General features: G+C 42.9%; 1 protein-coding gene across 1 annotated transcript in view; it reads left to right on the top strand.

Moving 5' to 3' along the window:
- The window catches only part of SLC9A3 (solute carrier family 9 member A3), a 251718-nt gene that overhangs the window by 66807 nt on the left and 162417 nt on the right, over positions 1 to 22494 (top strand). The window contains exon 2 of the mRNA XM_044294736.1: positions 10998 to 11300. Coding sequence (XP_044150671.1) covers positions 10998 to 11300 — 303 coding nt within the window. The remainder of the gene's footprint in view (positions 1 to 10997; positions 11301 to 22494) is intronic.

The following is a 22494-nucleotide window of genomic DNA, read 5'->3' as shown; positions in this document are numbered from 1 at the left end:
GGAAAGGAACTGCTCATGATCCTAAGCATACCACCTCATCAGTGAAGCATGGTGGTGGTAGCGTCATGGCGTGTGCATGTATGGCTGCCAGTGGAACTGGTTCTCTTGTATTTATTGATGATGTCACTGCTGACAAAAGCAGCAGGATGAATTCTGAAGTGTTTCGGGCAATATTATCTGCTCATATTCAGCCAAATGCTTCAGAACTCATTGGATGGTGCTTCACAGTGCAGATGGACAATGACCCAACGCATACTGCAAAAGCAACCAAAGAGTTTTTTAAGGGAAAGAAGTGGAATGTTATGCAATGGCCAAGTCAATCACCTGACCTGAATCCGATTGAGCATGCATTTCACTTGCTGAAGACAAAACTGAAGGGAAAATGCCCCAAGAACAAGCAGGAACTAAAGACAGTTGCAGTAGAGGCCTGGCAGAGCATCACCACGGATGAAACCCAGCGTCTGGTGATGTCTATGCATTCCAGACTTCAGACAAAGGATTTGCAACCAAGTATTAAAAAGTGAAAGCTTGATTTATGATTATTATTCTGTCCCATCACTTTTGGTCGCTTAACAAGTGGGAGGCACATATGGAAACTGTTGTAATTCCTACACGGTTCATCTGATTTGGATGTAAATACCCTCAAATTAAAGCTGACAGTCTGCAGTTAAAGCACATCTTGTTTGTTCCATTGCAAATCCATTGTGGTGGTGTATAGAGCCCAAAATCTTAGAATTGTGTTGATGTCCTAATATTTATGGACCTAACTGTAAGTGCTCAAGTAGATTGATAATGATAGATGTATATGTTCCTACGCGTTTCATCTAGTTTATAGCCCCAGAATCATCAGGGGACACGGGCTGACGCTAAGGGACGCCAGACATCACTTCTGGGAGCGAACCCTTGCCGCAGCACCCAGCATTTTACAAGGGGCATTTGGATCCGGAGGTGGGGCCATACACCGCCCTGGATGGCCACATTGAGGACAAATCCGTCTATATTAATGTAGTGTCAGCCCTGGGGCTATAAACTAAATGAAACGCGTAGGGACACATACATCTATTATTATCTATCTACTTAAGCACTTATATAGGTTTTCTTGCACCCTTCATTATTAGTGGTTGAACCTACCCTCTCTCTCTCAGCTATAGACACATACACGAACTAGACGGTGATACAGCAGTGTGGTTCTGGTCAGTGGAATACAACAGTTTCCCCACCTCTGGGGGAGGAGAACAACCTGAAGGTGTGTAATATTTGAAGCAAGTCCCCACCTGTGTAGACTATCTGGTAAGAAGTGTTTGCATCTCCATGTTAGTTTACCTCCTTTTTTCTCCCTCCATCTTTAAGCAATATACCTTGATGGTAGGGACCACTGGTGATACTTGCCAAGTGGTAGTGGTGTCTATGAACAGAACTGTGGGCTTTCAATTTTAGATATATTAAAAGTTATATTTTACTACTGCCTGTTTTATACAATTTGCTCTGCACATTGCGGTAGCCTGCTTGGACCACACAGGGCCGTAAGAAGCAGAGCAGCTTTTGAGAGTGTGTGGATGACTGCATCCATGTATGTGGAGAGTGCATGTATGACTGTGTCCATGTATGTAGAGAGTGCTTGTATGACTGCGTCCATGTACGTGGAGAGTGCGTGTATGACTGCGTCCATGTATGTGGAGAGTGTGTGTATGACTGCTTCCATGGCTGCAGTATGAAAGGTACAGGGGCTAAAATACTTGTGGATATGTAGAGGCAAATCAGACATGTCTATTACAATTGCAGCGCAGGTTTTAAAGGGGTTGAGTTGAATATAAACTGTCAGCAACTGTGAATGATAAAAAACAATAAAGTTGTGCTAAAAATGACATAAATAAATACAGTAAATAAAAAGTCGCAAAATAGCCATATGAGAGGGATTTGCACTCCTGTGTGAATAAGTGTGTAAGTGTGTGTGGGGGGGCCCCGTACAAAAATTTGCTGTGGGGCCCAGTCAGTTCTAGCTACGCCTCTGCTTGCTTGCAAAATGGTGTGAGTTTCCTGAACGCATCCGGACCTAATCCGTCACGTTCATGTGAAAGAGGCATTAGGGTCTTTTTACATTGCCAGATTCAGGCCATAATAAATCAGCACTAACAGTTGAAAGTGCTTGAGGGATAAACAATCAGTACTACAATCATTTGTCCCCCAGTCTTTTATATTATGCTTGCTTTAAATCTCCTGTTTACACGAGTAGATGTCCTGCTCCTCATTCGCTCCTGATAATGTCCCCAATCCTTGTCCCGAAGAGCATTTACAATATCAAGTGTTTCACAGAGAACAATTATTTTTACCATATCTAATATATAAGGCTGACTGTATGTATGTATGTTTGTCCGCTAAAGGAATCCGCACCATCACATTTACAATAATGAAATTTGGCACATAGGTACATCAGGTGCTGGGAAGGTTTAAGACTGGGTCTCAGCTCTCTAGCATGTACCGTTCCTGAGATATTCCCAAAAATGCAAATATGGCACCATCACATGACCTGCATTAGCCAATAGAAGCCTGCAGGTCTTTCTCCTCATATCCCAACTGCCATACACATGGTCACATGACCATTATCAGCCAATAGAAGCTCGCAGGCCCTTAGTCTCCACATACACACAGTTTTACACATGGTTTCCATAAGAACACAGCCATTTTTCTTCACTGCTGTAGGTCAGCTTTAACCCCTTAGTGACCACCCATAGCCCTTTTTACGGCAGTCACTAAGGGGCCTTAGGCTGGGCTGCTACTTTTTTACGGCGGCCCAGTATAAGCGCTGCATAGGTCCCCCGTGCGGCAGGAAGCAGGACCCTGCTCTAACAGCCCGGACCAGCAGGAGTTCCGATCCGGGCTGTTTAACACTTTACATGCCGCGGGCGCCCACTGCATGTAAAGTGCTGACAGAGGGAGCGGGCTCCCTCTGCCTCTCATCGGCATCCCGCAAATGCGATTGCAGGGTGCCGATGTGTGTGAAGGCTGGCAGGGCTCTGATGTAGGCCCCAGACCAGCCTTCAGATCAATGTTAGAATAGCATTACAGTATTATAATGCACTATAGAATAATGCTTTGCATTTTAAAAGCAATCAAAATACTGTCTGTTGTAGTCCCCTTGTGGGACTAATAAGTGGTAAAAAAAAAAGAAAGAAAAAAAACATTTATTAAATAAAAAAATTCCATTAAAAAATTATGCTTTTTTTCCATTGAAAATATGATTTTCAATGAAAAAAATTTCAAAAAAAATCTCCCTCATATGTTTGGTATTGCCCAGTGGCGTACCGCCCATAGAGGCAGACCACACCACTGCTATGGGGCCTGCGGCAATGGGTAGCCCGTAGCGCAGAGAAGGCCCCGCCCACACTATTTGGCCCTGCCCACTCATGAACTGCAGCCGGCTATGAGGCTGCTTTTCCCCAGCCCCAATTCATCTTCCGCAATCGCCGCCACCAAGCCGCCCCCCTCCCCCCCGTTTGACCTGGTCCTGACCTGACCTCCTCCTGACCTGTGCCAATCAGCACGAGGCAACTCTGTTGAGGCAGCTGCTGATTGGCCAGTGGGGCAAGGGGGCGGGAGACTCGGCTCGAACTTCGCCGTCGCCAAAGTGCCTGAGCTGAGGAGACGAAGAGGAAGATTCTGAAGCACCGGCTGTGTCCCTGGCTGGCTGGCCTGAAGTAAGTCACTCAGACTCAGAACAAGTACCGTTCGTTCGTCCTGCCGTGTCACTGCTGGCTGCACTCCCTGCAGCAGTGCCTGGCCTGGCCGACTCTGACTATGTTATATATTATGCTGCCTGAGGCCCGTGTTAGTTTACAAATCTCTGGGGGGCAGGGTGATATCTGTTACTTCTTTACAATGTGCCCCCCTTGCCTGTCACTGCAGGGAGCTCGGCCCATATGCTGCATGTAGTTGCAGCATATGGGCCGAGCTCCCTGCAGTGACAGGCAATGGGGGCACATTGTAAAGAAGTAACAGATACCCGCAGACCAAGAAATCCTTATATGATGTCCTGCCTTTCCTCTTACTCTTTCCTGCATGAGCCCCCCCTGAATCCTCTATGAGCCCCCCTAATGCCCCCATTACCCCAAAATGTCCAGGTTTGGGGAAGAGTAGGAGGAAAGCACACTGTCCTCTATGAGCCTCTCCCCCCCGAGTCCTCTATGAGCCCCTCAACCCCTAATGCCCCCCAAAATGCCAGGGGGAGAGGAGTAGAAGGAAAGCACACTGTCCTGAGCATTTTGGGGGGCATTAAGGGTTTGGGGGGCTCATGGGCTCATAGAGGACAGTCTGCTTTCCTCCTACTCTGTCCTGTATTAGCCTCCCCCCTGAATCCTCTATGAGCCCCCCTTATGCCCCCATTACCCCAAAATGCCCAGGGGGAAGAGAAGTAGAAGGAAAGCACACTGTCCTGAGCATTTTGGGGGGCATTAAGGGTTTGGAGGGCTCATAGTGTACAGTGTGCTCTCCTACTCCTTCCCCCGGGCATTTTGGGGGGCATTAGGGATTCTTTATTGGGGGTGTGGCAGGAGGAGCCAGGATAGGAGGTGGGACGGGCCAGGGGTGGATAGTGGGTGGGGTTAGGGGGCCCAATTCAGATGCTTGCTATGGGGCCCAGTGATTTCTATTTATTGCCGCATCCGCAATGACCCGGACTACATAAATATCATATAAATTATCCCCTACGGTGAACGCCGTAAAAAAAAAAAAAAAAAAAAAAAAAGACAGAATTGCTAATTTATTCTTAGTTGCCACCGAAAATATGTGATAACAAGCAATCAAAAAATGCCATTTACTCCAAAATGATACCAATGAAAAATACAAGTCGTCCCGCGAAAATCAAGCCCTCACACAACTCCATAGAAAGAAAAATAAAAGGTTTCTTTAAAAAAGGGGTTTTATTGCAAAAAAGTAGTAAAACATAAAAAAAACTATATGTATTTGGTATCCCTGTAATCATACTGACCCAGAGAATAGATATTATGTTATTTATACAAAAAAATTAACACCATAAAATGTATTACGTAAAAACGCAGTGGTAGTATTGCTGTTTTTCCCATCTCCCTCCCAGAATGAGTTAATAAAAGTTAATCAGAAACCTATGTGTACCCCAAAATGGTGCCATTAAAAACTACAACTTGTTCCGCAAAAAACAAGCCCTATATAGACAGAAAAATAAAAACGAAGAAGAAAAACGCTTGGTCAGGAAGGCACGCAATGTTTTTCTGTCTGATGTGGGGCAGAGCAAGATGGATCCGTCATGATGTAAATCAATGGGGATGGGTCCATTTTCTCTGACACAATAGAAAAAGGTAACAAGAAATAGAAAAAGCTATTTCTTGTTACCTTGCCGCACAAAAAGTGTAATATAGAGCAACCAAAAATCATATGTACCCTAAACTAGTACCAACAAAACTGCCACCCAATCCTGTAGTTTCTAAAATGGGGTCACTTTTTTGGAGTTTCTACTCTAGGGGTGGATCAGAGGGGCTCCAAATGGGACATGGTGTCAAAAACCTAGTCCAGCAAAATCTGGCTTCCAAAAACCATACGGCGCACCTTTCCCTCTTCGCCCTACTGTGTGCCCGTACAGTAGTTTACATCCACATATGGGGTGTTTCTGCAAACTACAGAAATTTGGGGCAATAAATATAGTATTTTGTTACCTTGAGGAGTGTAGTTTCTTGAATAGGGTCATTTTTAGGTGGTTTCTATTATGTGAGCCTTAGGCCTCTTTCACACTACAGTATGTTGAATTCAGTGTTTTGCGTTCCGTTTTTCACGGATCCGTTGTTCCGTTTTTTGCTTCCGTTGTGGTTCCGTTTCCGTTCCGTTGTTCCGTTCCATTTTTCCGTATGGCATATACAGTATACAGTAATTACATAGAAAAAATTGGGCTGGGCATAACATTTTCAATAGATGGTTCCGCAAAAAACGGAACGGATACGGAAGACATACGGATGCATTTCCGTATGTGTTCCGTTTTTTTTGCGGACCCATTGACTTGAATGGAGCCACGGACCGTGATTTGCGGCCAAATATAGGACATGTTCTATCTTTTCAACGGAACTGAAAAACGGAAATACGGAAACGGAATGCATACGGAACACATTCAGTTTTTTTGCGGAACCATTGAAATGAATGGTTCCGTATACGGACCGTATACGGAACGCAAAAAACGGACCGCAAAACGGAAAAAAAAAACGGTAGTGTGAAAGAGGCCTTACAAAGTGACTTCAGACCTGAACTGGTCCCTAAAAAGTGGGTTTTTGAAAATTTCTGAAAAATTTCAAGATTTGCTTCTAAAATTCTAAGCCTTGTAACATCCCCCCAAAATAAAATATCATTCCCAAATTGATCCAAACATGAAGTAGACATATGGGGAATGTAAAGTAATAACTATTTGTGTAGGTATTACTATGTATTATAGAAGTAGAGAAATTGAAACTTGGAAATTTGAAATTCTTTCAAAATTTTTGGTAAATTTGGTATTTTTTTTATAAATAAAAATGATTTTTTTTTACTTCATTTTGTCATGAAGTGCAATATGTGACGAAAAAACAATCTCAGAATGGCCTGGATAAGTCAAAGTGTTTTAAAATTATCACCACTTAAAGTGACACTGGTCAGATTTGCAAAAAATGGCCTGGTCCTTAAGGTGAAATAAGGCTGTGTCTCTAAGGGGTTAAAGACCATACAACAGATCTGTTCTGCTTGTTAGTGTATTACACTAACAAGCAATGCATTACAATACAGATGTAATGCATTGCGGAGGAGGAAGAGTTCCCCAAAAGTTGAAGTCCTATAGTGGGACAGAAATAAAGTTTAAAAAAAAAAAGAAAAAAAAGTGTTTTTAATTTAAAAAAAATAGAGTTTCAAGCAAAAAGAAAAATGCCCCTTTCCCATGATTTTATAATAAAAAAATAGCACCCATATTAGGGATCGCCACATCCGTAATGACCGGCTATCACATAATGTACCCCGTCAGATAAACACCGTAAAAAATAAAAATAATAACAGTGCCAAAAAAGCTGTTTTTTTGGTCACCTTATATTTGTGTGGCCACCATTATTTTCCAGCACTGCCTTAACTCTCTTGGGCATGGAGTTTACTAGAACTTCACAGGTTGCCACTGGAATCCTCTTCCACTCATCCATGACATCACAGAGCTGGTGGATGATAGAGAACTTGCGCTCCTCCACTGTAATGTTGCAGAACCCCAAACAACCAGACAGAGTTTAAAAAATTGTGGATTTATTAAATGACAGCAGTACAGTCCAGACCAGAAATGATATGCAGGTAATCCATCCAAATAATAACTTGTGCAGGAAAACCCACAAGGGACAGCCAGACCAGGCCAAAGTTCATATGCACAGAAATAGTCCATGTAACGTAGTACCTAGGGACGAGACATTTCCGAGGTCCAACACCAGACAAACTGTTCTGCATAAACGTTTCCCACAGACAGTCTCTAGAGATGGATTGAGGAAGTTAGAGATCATGCACAGGTAGCCTGGAAGAATGTGAACAGCAACATACACCCGGGTTGTCAAAACAACAGTGGGCACTGACCAGCCAGGGAGATCACCTCTTAAATACAGTGCCATGTGTCTATTCCTCATAGGTCATATGATTATCCTAATCCCTGAGACTTGTGCGGCCTTGGCTGGTCATTGATCACTTAACCCATGCTTTCCCTCTAATCTACTAGAGTTTATGTACAGGTATATTCCCCGTCAGCGGCTGGCATAGCAAATAAGATGCGCGTACGTTCAGCCGCGTAACCCTTTGCGAACCTCCTCTGAAATGTGCACACGGACGCTCAAGTGGCGCGTCAGCACAGACGCCAGAAACGCGTCCGCTCGCAAAGGAGTCGGAACCGAAGATTCCACAGGCACATGCGTGACCTGTCCCACTACTCCAATGGGGTCCCCCCCGCAGGCCGAGAACCACGAGAATTCCTGGGAGACCCAGTGGACCGCGAAACAGGAATGTGTCTTATGACAATGGTGATGTGTTTTGGGTCATTATCATGTTGGAATACTTCCCTTCGGTCCAGTTTCTGAAGGGAGGGGATTATGCTTTACTTCAGTATGTCACAGTACATGTTGCCATTCATGGTTCCCACAATGAACTATAGCTCTCCACATCCGGCAAAACTCATGCAGCCCCAAACTATGAACCAGAACTGTACACAGTAGTCCATGTGTGGTCTGACTAGTGATTTGTAAAGTAGCAGGACTATGTTCTTATCACAGTCATCTATGGCCCTTTTGATGTACCCCATAATCATTTTTTTTTTATTGTCTTGTAATTTGTCACTAAAGAGCCATATAAACAGTAAACTCGTACAAAGAGGGAAGACACCACAAGACAAGGCAAAGGAGGGGAAGGAAGGAAGGATAGGAGACTAGTACCATTGATGCAAAACCATTTAAACTAAAATAGTATAAAAAACAAAAACAAAAAAATCTCGTCTGAAATACTGTGTGTGGTGACGTATGATTGCAACCACTACTTACAAAGAAAAGCGCTTTGTGATGAAGAAATTCGTCACAAAGCAGATTTCTTCATAAAATTCAGCGAAGCAGCAAAATCAAATTTATGAATACTCCGCTCATCAGTAAAGCTAATGAGCTAACGAAGCGTTTGGTGTTGATACGATTCTTACCACTTAGGGAGGGTTCACATAAGCATTAGTAATTCCTTTATAGGTCCCTTTCACACGAGCGTGATTTCCGCGCGGGTGCCATGCGTGACGTGAACGCATAGCACCCGCACTGAATCCGGCACCATTCATTTCAATGGGGCTGTGTACATGAGCGTTTTTTTTCACGCATCACTTCTGCAATGCTTTGAAATCGCAGCATGTTGTATATTCTGCGTTTGTAACGCAGGACAGGCCCCATAGAAGTGAATGGGGCTACGTGAAAAACGCATTGCATCCGCAAGCAAGTGCGGGTGCGATGCGTTTTTCACTGATGGTTGCTAAGAGACGTTGTTTGTAAACCTTCAGTTTTTTATCACGCGCGTGAAAAACGCATCAAAACGCATTGCACCCGCGCTGAAAAAACTGAACAACTAAACGCAATCGCAGACAAAACTGACTTGTTTGGCTGGTTTCACACGGGCGTTGCGGAAAAATGTGCGGGTGCGTTGCGGAAACACCCACGATTTTTCCGCGCGAGTGCAAAACATTGTAATGCGTTTTGCACTCGTGTGAGAAAAATCGCGCATGTTTGGTACCCAAACCCGAACTTCTTCACAGAAGTTCGGGCTTGGGATTGATGTTCTGAAGATTCTATTATTTTCCCTTATAACATGGTTATAAGGGAAAATAATAGCATTCTGAATACAGAATGCTTAGTATAATAGCGCTGGAAGGGTTAAAAAAAAATAAAACGTTAACTCACCTTATCCCCATGATCGTGTAGTTCCCGGTCGGTCTCTTCTTTAGCTGTGGGCTTGGGCTGAATGACCTTTGGTGATGTCAGATCACATGCTCCAATCACATGGTCCATCACCATGGTGATGGAGCATGTGATCTGACATCACCACAGGTCCTTTAGCCACAGCTAAAGAAGAGACCGACCGGGAACTAGGCGATCATGGGGATAAGGTGAGTTAACTTTTTTATTTTTTTTAACCCTCCCAGCACTATTATACTATGCATTCTGTATTCAGAATGCTATTATTTTCCCTTATAACCATGTTATAAGGGAAAATAATACAGTGAATAGACTGTCACCTAGAACCCATGCGTGAAAATCGCACCGCATCCGCACTTGCTTGCGGATGCTTGCGATTTTCACGCAACCCCATTCATTTCTATGGGGCCTGCGTTACGTGAAAAACGCAGAATATAGAACATGCTGCGATTTTCACGCAACGCATAAGTGATGCGTGAAAATCACCGCTCATGTGAACAGCCCCATAGAAATGAATGGGTCAGGATTCAGTGCGGGTGCAATGCGTTCACCTCGCGCATCGCACCCGCACGGAAATCTCGCCCGTGTGAAAGGGGCCTTTTAGTGCCAAAATCGCAACATTTTCACTGAACGCACCCTGAACGCATCCGGATCAAATCCGTCACGCCCGTATGAAACCAGCCATAGTGTTCCATTATAACAGTGTTATAATGGAATTTTAGGAAGGAATGCAAAACGGAACCCTTTAAGAGGCATTCTATTTGCTCCATTCTAATACATTTCTATGGACACAAATAATAGTTCAGTTTTTTTCTGTCATAATAATATATTATATATAGTATTGTCAATGTTGAAATGATTCTGCCTGTTAAACTTGCAGCATGTAGTTGTGCTCAAGGAAATAATGATGCGCTCTATGTGGGAGCATATAGAACATATGGCTGATCTCCATCAGGCTAGCTTTATATCTATAGTGATAAATAACAAATAAGCAATGGACTGGATTTCCCATGTTTTCAATATATTGATTTAACACTCCTGAATTATAAAAGTCAGACTGAACCATAAACTCACAATACTTAACAGTATGAAATATGCAAAACATGAGAAAATATATGTAAATATACAAATCATGGTTAGAAAATAAAATTCATCATACCAACAAATTGTCGATATTAAATATTTTTGAATATTCTGTAACTGGAAGTTATATAGGAGGGGTTTTAACTGATGTATCTTGGGATGCGGTGTACGTTCTGTTGCTGGTTACAGCCATACATAGAATGCAACGTGGAACGTTGCACAAAGACTGGGCAATACTGGGTATGAAGGATGAAAAACTATGAAAATGAAGAACGAAATTATAAAAATATAATTGTACCAAATAATAAATTGCATCATTTAACAGCATCATCCCAGTATCATTGTTTGGGAAAATGTAATTATCAAAAGCTACATTTCCATTTTAATTTAACACATTTATTCAATCTGATTAAAGGACAATGAACTGATTCATATATTACAAAAGTACTAATATTTTTCTCTTTACAGTATTCCACATATCCCACAAAGTGACCACTGTGGTGCCAGAGAGCTGTCTTCTGATTGTGCTTGGTCTGCTGCTGGGTGGTATAGTATGGGCTGCAGATCACATTGCTTCCTTCACCTTAACACCAACAGTGTTCTTCTTTTACTTATTGCCACCCATTGTATTGGATGCTGGGTACTTCATGCCAAATAGGCTGTTCTTTGGAAATCTGGGTACCATTCTTCTGTATGCAGTTATTGGAACAGTGTGGAATGCTGCCACAACAGGTCTTTCACTGTATGGAGTTTACCTAACTGGAATAATGGGTAAGTTCTATTTTATAAATTATTCTTCTTCAAAATATATATGTAGAAACAATGTAAATTTGTGAAAACTTTAAAGGATTTGCTACCCAAAAAATCCAAAACAGTTACAGTAAAAATGTATTAGCACAAATATTCACCAGTACATGTTCAGTAGTAATGTTTCCTCTCTCCTGGCATTTATTAACAACCAGTCAATAATTTGTAAAGTGCTACTTTAACTCCTTAATGAACAGGCCTCTTTGGGCCTTAAAGGGGATGATCAGCATCCCTGCTGATCAGCTGTTTGACAATTGCTCTGGCACTGCAAGCAGACAGCTCCATCAACTCTGTAGTTGACTGAAATTTTCACTGCAATGCTGGTCCCATTGACCAGCATTATTCCAGCTTTAGACAACTTTTTACATTTGGCCAGTACCTGCTCCCCATCAAACAGTTCCAAAACAGAGGCTTCTCTCAGTGATGCTTCCTATCATCAGACCTGTACATATTCAGACAGCTATTCACTGTCCTCTATATCCCCAAATGCAGATGACCCAGCAGTGACATGGTGCCTGTGGACATGTCACCACTGAAGCCAGTGAATGACTGCAGCAGTGCACTTGACACTGTGTGGATGTGTACAGGCCTGAAACCTGAAGCATCCCTGAGAGGAGCCTCTACACTAAAGCAGTGAGGAGCAGGTGAATGGATTTCTCAGTTTAAGTACAGTGCAAGTGCAATACTGGATACATTTAAGAAGTTGTCTAAGGCCTCTTTCACACAAGAAAGATTTCCGTCCAGTTGCGATGTGTGAATCACACACATAGCACCCTCACTAAATCCTGCCCCATTCATTTTATTTGGCTGTGTACTTGAGTGTCGTTTCACATGTATCATTTCAAAGATTAGAAAAAACCACATCATATTCTATATTCTGCGTTTTTCATGCAGCTCTTGTTCCATAGAAGTAAATGGAGCTTGTGTGAAAAATGGATGCAATGGATGAATTTTTCATTGATGGTTGCTGGGAGAGGTTATTTTTCAGGTTTTTTTCATGCACGTGAAAATGCATCAAAAACTGATTGCACCCGCGTAGAAAAAACTAAAACACTAAATGCAAAACATCCTAACACAATCTGTATTGTTCGTGTGAAAGAGGCCTAAAGCTGAAATACCTCTTTAATAACAATTTTCAAGCAGTGCCATGGCTTTTTTTTCCCTGTTGATATAGCCTTGTGAGTGCATGTTTTTTTGTTGGACAAACAGTTTTTCAGTGGTACTTTTATTCAATTTTGTGGGGAGGAAATGCAAGAAAAAAATAATATTGCCATTTGCTGTAGTAAAATTAGCTGTAGTAAAAGTAACTTGTTAATGTATGCTGTGGCTTGGTATGAATCTGGTGATACCAAATATATATAGTTTTTTGTTTTACCTTTCAGTACTTCACTATCAAAAAAAGCATGAAAAGTCATAATCACGTGTCCACAGTTTGACATTCAAAATTGTATTTTTTCTATCGATGTAGCCATATGAGAACATGAGCTGTAATTTTGCTTGCTATTTTTTGGGAGAGAGCAGAGAAGATACTGAGCATGTCAGTCCACTATTTCATGCATTAGAATGTGGCTGCTATAATAAAGGAGTAATATAATGTATTAAAAACCAAAAACACAATATTTAAAAAAATGTCATGTTACACCCATAAACATAAATGTATTTTATTTGGATTTTATGTGATAGACCAACACAATGTACAGTGGATATAAAAAGTCTACACACCCCTGTTAAAATGTCAGGTTTCTGTGATGTAAAAAATGAGACAAAGATAAAAAAAATTTAGAACTTTTTGCACCTTTAATGTGACCTATAAACTGTACCACTCAATTGAAAAACAAATGAAAATCTTTTAGGTGGAGGGAAGAAAACAAAAAAAAAATACTAAAATAATGTAGTTGCATAAGTGTGCACACCCTCTTATAACTTGGGATGTAGCTGTGTTCAGAATTAAGCAATCACATTCAAAATCATGTTAAATAGGAGTCGGCATACACCTGCCATCATTTAAAGTGCCTCTGATTAACTCCAAATAAAGTTCAGCTGCTCTAGTTGGTCTTTCCTGAAATGTTCTTAGTCGCCTCCCACATCAAAAGCCATGGTCCACAGAGAGCTTCCAAAGTATCAGAGGGATCTCATTGTTAAAAGGTATCAGTCAGGAGAAGGGTACAAAGGAATTACCAAGGCATTAGATATACCATGGAACACAGTCAAGACAGTCATCATCAAGTGGAGAAAATATGGCACAACAGTGACATTACCAAGAACTGGACGTCCCTCCAAAATTTATGAAAAGATGAGAAGAAAACTGGTCTGGGAGGCTACCAAGAAGCCTACAGCAACATTAATGGAGCTGCAGGAATATCTGGCAAGTACTGGCTGTGTGGTACATGTGACAACCATCTCCCGTGTTCTTCATATGTCTGGGCTATGGGGTAGAGTGGCAAGACGAAAGCCTTTTCTTATGAAGAAAAACATCCAAGCCAGGCTACATTTTGCAAAAACACATCTGAAGTCTCCCGAAAGCATGTGGGAAAAGGTGTTATGGTCTGATGAAACCAAGGTTGAACTTTTAGGCCATAATTCCAAAAGATATGTTTGTCCCAAAAACAACACTGCACATCACCAAAAGAACACCATACCCACAGTAAAGCATCATGCGTTGGGGCGGTTTTTCTTCAGCTGGAACTGGGGCCTTAGTTAAAGGGGTTGTTTGGGATCAAACTTTTTTTTTTTAAAACATCTTGCTCACCTTTAGTAGCCAAATCTATGTTCCCAAGGTGGTTTGAGGTATCTTTTACACTGGCGCATGGCTCCTACAGCCCTAAACACATTGTTTACATATCTGTTTATCTGTTCCTTCACTTCCTGCCGCACTGCACTGTGGGTCCCAGTGCAGGGCTGCATCTGCTGATTTCTCCTGTCTAACATCGTGTCCCTGCACCCGCCCTCCTCATACATATTCATGCATCCTGCACAGCCTCCACTCCTCCTTTGATCCGCCCCCTCATACATATTCATCCTCCTGCCTCATATTCCTCCCCCCATGTGTACACCCAAAAAATACTCCTTGCTCTATCTCTGGCATCTGTCATGTGCTCAGTGTTTGCAGAGCAGAGAGACAATCGGACACCGTCACACTAATGGGCACACTCCCACATGTATCCATAAACCTGCCTGACATCATCACACTATAAGGGTCCATTCACACATCCGCAATCTCGTTCCGCATTTTGCGGAACATAATTGCGGACCCATTCATTCCCGGATACGAAATTGCAGATCCGCACTTCCGTTCCACCAAAAAATAGAACATGCCCTATTCTTGTCCGCAATTGCGGAAAATAACAGGCGTATTCTATTAGCGCCGGCAATGTGCGGTCCGCAAAATGCAGATCGCACATTGCCGCTGTTCGTGTTTAGCGGATCTGCGGATCCGCAAAACACAATGCGGACATGTGAATGGAGCCCAAGGGGCACGCTCCTACATGTATCCATAAATATACCAGACACAGTCACACTGTAAGGGGCATGCTCCCACATGCATCCATAAACATACCTGACGGCATCACACTGTAAGGGGCAAGCTCCCACATGCATACATGAACATACCGGACAGAGTCACACTGTAAGGGGCACTCTCACACATGTATCCATAAACATACCTGACGGTATCACACTGTAAGGGGCAAGCTCCCAAATGCATACATAAACATACCGGACAAAGTCACACTATATATCATATTTCAAGGTAAACGTTCTATACTGAAATAGGAAAAAGTAGTAGGGCACACCTACATTTTGTTACACATGGAGAGTTATTTAAACGATGTAAATGTATTTGTAAATATTCAGAGTATTTACTGGATTGTAAAATCTGTAGTTAAAATACAAAAAAGTGCATAAAAATGACATATAAAACATATCACATGGAAAGATAAGAAACTGTCTCTCTATATCCTTGGTGAATATAGATGATGATCCTAGTAAGGTGACTTAATGCAAATAGTAACTGTCTGGCTGATAAGAAAACACTCACTTCCAGCCAAGAATTGAGAGAAGGAAAACAGGGCTTCAGCAATATGTTCTAAAGGTACCACATGCATGTTTGTAATGTTTATGTTATTAACTTACTAATAGACAAATGTCCCCAATCCCGGACAACCCCTTTAAGCTAGAGGGAATTATGAACAGTTCCAAATACCAGTCAATATTGGCACAAAACTGTCAGGCTTCTGCTAGAAAGCTGAACATGAAGAGGAACTTCATATTTCAGCATGACAACGACCCACAGCATACATCCAAATCGACAGAGGAATGGCTTCACCAGAAGAAGATTAAAGTTTGGGGATGGCCCAGCCAGAGCCCAGACCTGAATCCGATTGAAAATCTGTGGGGTGATATGAAGAGGGCTGTGCACAGGAGATGCCCTCGCAATCTGACAGATTTGGAGTGTTTTTGCAAAGAAGAGGGGGGAAATCTTGCCAAGTCAAAATGTGCCATGCTGATACTCATACCAAAAAAGACTGAGTGCTGTAATAAAATCAAAAGGTGCTTCAACAAAGTATTAGTTTAAGGGTGCACTTATGGAACCATATTATTTTATTTTTATATTGTTTCTTCCCTCTACCTAAAAGATTTTAATTTGTTTTTCAATTGAGTTGTACAGTTTATAGATCACATTAAAGGTGGAAAAAGTTCTCAAATTATTTATCTTTGTCTTGTTTTTTTACATCACAGAAACCTGACATTTTAACAGGTGTGTGTCGACTTTTTATATCCATTGTATGTGTGAAGTGAAAAGAAAATTATACATGGTTTAATTTTTTTAAAATAAAATCTGGAAAGTGTGACAAACATTTGTATTCAGCCCCCCCCCCCCCCTCCCCGAGTCAATACCTTGTAGGAGTAGGACCATCTTTCCCTGTAATTACAGCTGTAAGTATTTTGGGGTATGTCTCTACCAGACTCAAGCTCAGTCAGATTGAAAGGAGAGCATCTGTGAACAGTAATTTTCAAGTCTTGCCACAGATGCTGAATCGGATTTAGGTCTGGACTTTGGCAGGGCCATTCTAACACATGAATAATGCCTCAATCTAAACCATTCCATTGTAGCTTTGTCAGTATGTTTAGGGACGTTGTCCTACTGGAAGGTGAACCTCCACCCCAGTTTCAATCCTTTTGCAACAGTTTTTTTTTTTTTTTAGGATTGCCTTGTATTTAGCTCCATCCATCTTCTGACTCTGACCAGATTCCCTGTCCCTGCTGAAGAAAAGCATCCCCACAGCATGATTCTGCCACCACAATGTTTCACGTGGGGATGGTGTGTTCAGTGTCATGTGCAGTGTTAGTTTTCCGCCACACATGGGGCCAGATTTATCATTACTTCAAGTCAAAATAAAGTAGTGAAAAAGTTGCAAATTTTAGCGCAATCGCTAAAACTGCGCAAAAATGTGCAACTTTTATTGGCTCTGCGCTATGCTCGCCAGTTTTCTGAAAGTGGGCGTGTTTTCTTGTGTACATAATTCTCTAGGCAGATTTACTATTGCAACAATTTAAAAAGTCACAAAAAATTGCGCAAAAAAATGGCACAATTTCACTCCAGTGAGGACCATGCTTATCTTATGCGACTTTTTAATAGAACATGGGACTTTGCATAAAAACGTGCGACTTTTGTAAAGCCGCTTACTGAAAGATAAACTGCTGCCGTCAAACCACATTTATCACAGTATTAAAGGACCATTAATAAATCTGACTTAGCCAAAAGTGACTTTGGACATATGTAAAAGTGGAGTAAGATGTAAGTGTAATGATAAATCTGGCCCATAGTGTTTTTCATTTAGTTAAAAATATGTAAATTTGGTCTCTTCTGACTATAGCACCTTCTCCCACATGTTTACTGTTTCCCCTACATGACTTGTGGCAAACGGCAAATAGGACTTGCTCTCAAAAATAGCTTTCTTCATGCACTCTTCCGTAAAGGCCAGATTTGTGGAGAACATAACTAATAGATGTATTGTGGACAGATTCTCTAATCAGAGCTGTACCATATATGGCAAGAGGCGATCATAGGGTAATAGTTTCTTGGTAAGTTGGTTTAAAAAGAGGTAATGGTTATGCTCAGCTTTTCATGTTGTGCAAGTATAGGCACAACACTAGTGTAGGCATATGTTTAGATAGTAGTCGGTGCTGCCAGTATCGTTCACTCCTCACTTGTGGAGTTGCCAGTCCTCCTGGAGGAGTGATGGGTGACAATAAAGCGGTGTGGAGTATTGATGGTCCATCATTTTTGATAACTCCTGGCGCAATAACACAACCTCAAGTAGTTGAAGACAATTCTTTTTTATTTACATATAAGTGACAATGCGTTTCAGAGTAGACAAACACTCCTCTTTCAAGTCTAAAAAATAGTAGTTAGATTTCATAGGAATAAAATTGAGTCTAATAATAATAGTATTATGTTAAAGGATCAAAGACAACATATAATAGTAATGATAGTGACAATAGCGAAAATGTCAAATTTAGGATAAAAATTGGAGATAAAATCATGTGTCTAGAATACATCATAGATGAGGTCATATTTCTGAAGAGCATCAAAAACATTATACTGGCTAAAAGTAAACGTTAAAAGGATAGTAATCGTGATTGGTAAATGTGTATATATTATATATATATGTATATATTAAAAATAACTGTTTATTAATCTGATTGTACTGGCAGTTCATGATGAAGGATTTAAATTGGGTAAAAAAGGGGGGGTAAGGGGAGGAAAAATAATGTTGACAAATGGATGTGAGCCACCCGATTTCATATGCTGGGTGGTGGATCACATGAATAAAAGTATAAATATATAAATATAAACTGTGACGGTATGCGAGGCGAGGTGGTGGATGATAGGTATGTTTCACCTTGCATGCGCTCTGTTGTCAGGGACTGAACCGGAATCCGGCCCGGGTTTTGCCAGCCTCCGTGGCAGGCTTAGTTCCGGTCCAGAGATTGTGGTCCACTGGAGTTCACCTCCAGGTGGACTTTAAATAAACAGGAAGAGAGCACAACAGGTCTCTCATGTGCTGAGTCTCAGGACTGTAACCTGTGTTGCTGAAGAGAGAGCTATGTTTGGATGCGAGGAAAAACAAAAGGTTTGCTTTACCATTTGTGTTGGCGGTGTCGGGGAGCAGTCCCACACCGTATAGTCAGGACACGACTGTATAGCTTAGCGCCGGACGGCAAGGATTTTGTAACGGGGTGCCGAAGGCGCACTCGGTCTCCCATCAGCCGCAGACCTGCTGCTTAGATTCGGGAGTGAGGATCTGTGTTTGACCTTGTTCCCAGGGCAGCTTTGCTAGCTGGGAGGCTCCCTGCTCCTAGGTCTGATTTGAGCGCTGAGCTGATCACTCGGTGCTCGATTGGTCGGTCTGTCGGTCATGTGACGCTGGCCACGTCACATGATCCTCACTCCCCACTATAAATACAGGTTCCTGGCAGTTGTTGGATACCTGTGTACTTATCTGATCCTATTCTCTGGCGATCCTTTGCCTGCTCCTCCTGTACTGCGCATCCTTCCTGGCATATGGACCTCGGCTTCCACCTGACTATTCTTTGCGGACTCCTTTGGTACTTCTCGACTCTCCTGGTATTTATGACCCCGGCTTGTCCTGACCTTTCTTTGCTTATCCCTCTGTACTGCGTTGTCCTCTTGGTTTTGACCTGGTCCGTTCACTATCCGTTATTTGTCTTCCCGCACGTATTCTAAGTTGGGGACTGCTGTCCAGTTGTCCCCTGTCATCAGGACTTGTGAGGCAAGTACGCAGGGCCAGGGGTGAGGGTGGAGCGCAGTGGTCACTATCCTCCCCCCTGTGTGTGTGTGTGTGTGTGTGTGTGTGTGTACGTGACCGTTACAGATTTACTTTATGTTTTGTTTGTTTTCTGCTGTACAAACCTTTGTGCCTAAATAAACCTGGCAACCAGCCAGATTTTCAAGGAAACTGCCTGCTTACGGACTGTCTGTTTCAGAAAAAAGGTGATCCCCACGAGCTAATCTCCCACAAAACATATAAATATATGAATATAAAAATCTATCTGTAAATACTGTGGGGTTTCGCTCTGGTAGATAGTGTAAGCGGGTGCAGTACAGAGGCAAAATACAAGTTCTTAACTCAAAACGTCAGTGTTTATTCACACTTAAAAACAGCACGTAACTTTGCAGTCTTGGTGTTAATTCACACACAATTGAAAATTCATATAACACAAGCCTCCAGTAGTCCTCAGCCCTCCAGCACAGCACAAAGCCTCAGATCCCAAAAAACAGAGACATCTCTGCTGAGCCCAGCTGCCTATTTAAGGACAGCCAGGTGCTGCCAAAACCCGGACCGGCACTTAAACTCCGGTCCGGTATTTGACCTCACCTGAAACTAGTCCAGCCGCACATGCTGGGAGGAAAATACCTGCCTTGCCAGACACAACCCCTCACATGTGTCACATACCACCCCCCCCCCCCTTTGTTCAACACTGAGGGTGGACACAGGCCAGACAATACACCCGGGACAGGGCATCCACGTTTCCCTGCAACCGACCTGCTCTGTGTTCTACCGAGAACTTATGCAGAGACAAAAAACATCTGGTGACCCGGGCATTCCTGTCTTTGGCCTGTCTCATCCACTTGAGAGAGGAGTGGTCAGTCACCAGGTGGAACTTTCTCCCTAACAAATAGTAGCGGAGAGAGACTAGAGTGCCCACTTGATAGCCAGGCACTCTCTCTCCACTATACTGTACCTTGTTTCGGCTGGGGTGAGCTTGCGGCTTAGGAAGACAACGGGATGCTCCTCCCCATTGACTTCCTGAGACAGTACAGCACCAAGGCCTACTTCGGAGGCATCCGTTTGTATCACAAACTCCCTCTTGAAGTCGGCATCACCCATTAACCCACACAGGGCCGACTTCAAAGCGGCAAAAGCCTCGTCCGTCCAATCATCCCAGCGAACCATTAGAGATGTTGCGAACATAAAATTTTCCGTTTGAGAACGGCGAACACGAATTTTCGCTAATGTTCGCAAAGGGGCGAGCCGGGCGAACCGCCATAGACTTCAATAGGCAGGCGAATTTTAAAACCCTCAGTGACTCTATCTGGCCACAATAGTGATGGAAAAGTTGTTTCAAGGGGACTAACACCTGGACTGTGGCATGCCGGATGGGGATCCATGGCAAAACTCTCATGGAAAATTACGTATTTGACGCAGAGTCGGGTTTTAATCCATAAAGGGCATAAATCACCTAACATTCCTAAATTGTTTGGAATAACGTGCTTTAAAACATCCAGTGTGCGTATACGATCAGGTATGATGTTGTATCGATCAGGTAGTGCAAGGGTTACGCCCGCTTTACAGTGACAGACCAAACTCCCTGTTTAACGCACTGCAAATAACCACAAACAGTCCATTTTCACAACCACAAACTCCCCATTTGCACAAGGTTGGATAACAAGCTAGCCATGTCCCGTTCCTTGTCCTCACTGACGTCATTGAAGGTCTCTTCCTCCACCCAGCCACGTACAACACCAAGGGTCCCTGAAAGGTGACAACAAGCCCCCTGGGACGCCTGCTGTGGTTGGTTTTCCACCTTCTCAAAGCCACCTTCCTCCTCTGACTCCTTTTCTTCAGACACCTCTCTCTGCGTTACTGCAGGTCCAGCAATCGACGACGACAAGGCTGCTTCTGGTGGTGATGGTGACCACAACTGTTCCTTTTCATGCTCATCTACGGCCTGTTCCAGCACTTTTCGCAGGGCACACTCCAGAAAAAACGTATATGGGATGAGGTTGATGATGTTGCCTTGGGTTTGACTGACCAGGTTTGTCACCTCCGCAAAAGGACGCATGAGCCTACAGCCATTGTGCATGAGCGTTCAGTAACGCGGCCAAAAAATACCCAGCTCCGCAGAGGCTGTCCTCTTTAAAAAAAAAAAAATTATAATCTGTTCTTAACAGTTTAATCCCTGTTACATCCCCTATCAGGGGCCGGTCTATGGAATAGATTTTAGGAACCGGGGGATGGAAAAAGATGCTTGGTTGGTCCTACTTCCAATTTGGGGCACTGCGCGTGGGCTGTGCAATGTACTGTGTGCCACCAGATATGAGTGGTGTGTTTAAGTAGTACTATTCCTATCAGGGGACGTGTATGGAATAGATTTTAGACAACCGCAAAGAGTTGTCAATAGTTGACACACTCATGACATAAATTGTATTCCTCTCTGCGTCAATCTTGGTGTAGTGATGACGTTTGGGAGATTGCAAGCAATGTTTTTTTTTTAAAGCCTGTGGTCATGCTGAGGTTGTTCAGTGACTTCTAAGTGACCCAGAAAACAATGATTCTGCAGTGGGGCCCATTTTTGGCCTAGTAGGCTTTAATGATCACCTTATATGATCACAAAGAAAATTAATATTTTTTCTATGCTAAATTATCCAGCCGATCGCTTTTGGTCTGTTCACAATGAAGCAACGACCTTATCATCTGGGGTGTGCCAACATTGCTATTGCCAACACACTCATAGAGGTGGTCGTTTCATTGTGATACGCAAGCCCCTTTACCACAACAAGGTAACGAAGGGGAATTTACACATTTTGTTTTGTTTTTGCAGCCACAGTGCAGCACCAGAGGCCAGAAAGATTAGGCATGTACACATGCCTGAAAAATTAGGCATTGTTGCAGCCGTAGCAGCGGGGCAGGCCAGAAGTTCTATCGCAAATTGGGATAGCTCAGGCCACAGGTCAAGCCTGCACACCCAGTAGTCAAGGGGTTCATCGCTCCTCAGAGTGTTGATATCTGCAGTTAAGGTGAGGTAGTCTACCTGTCGGTCGAGTCGTTCTCTGAGGATGGACCCCGAAGGGCTATGGCGATGCGTAGGACTTAAAAAGCTCTGCATGTCCTCCACCAACAAAACGTCTGTAAAGCATCCTGTCCTTGCCGGCGAGGTCGTGGTAGGAGGAGGATTACTTTCACCTCTTCCCCTGTTAGATTCCCGTTGTGCTGTGACATCACCCTTATACGCTGTGTAAAGCATACTTTTTCATTTATTTTGGAACTGCTGCATCCTTTCCGACTTCCGGTAATTCGGTAACATTTCAGGCACTGCCGGTCCGGGTTTTGGCAGCACCTGGCTGTCCTGA

This window comes from Bufo gargarizans, chromosome 5 (genome assembly GCF_014858855.1).
Source record: "Bufo gargarizans isolate SCDJY-AF-19 chromosome 5, ASM1485885v1, whole genome shotgun sequence".
Classification (NCBI taxonomy): Eukaryota; Metazoa; Chordata; class Amphibia; order Anura; family Bufonidae; genus Bufo; species Bufo gargarizans.
This window is presented reverse-complemented; position numbering and strand designations above follow the sequence as displayed.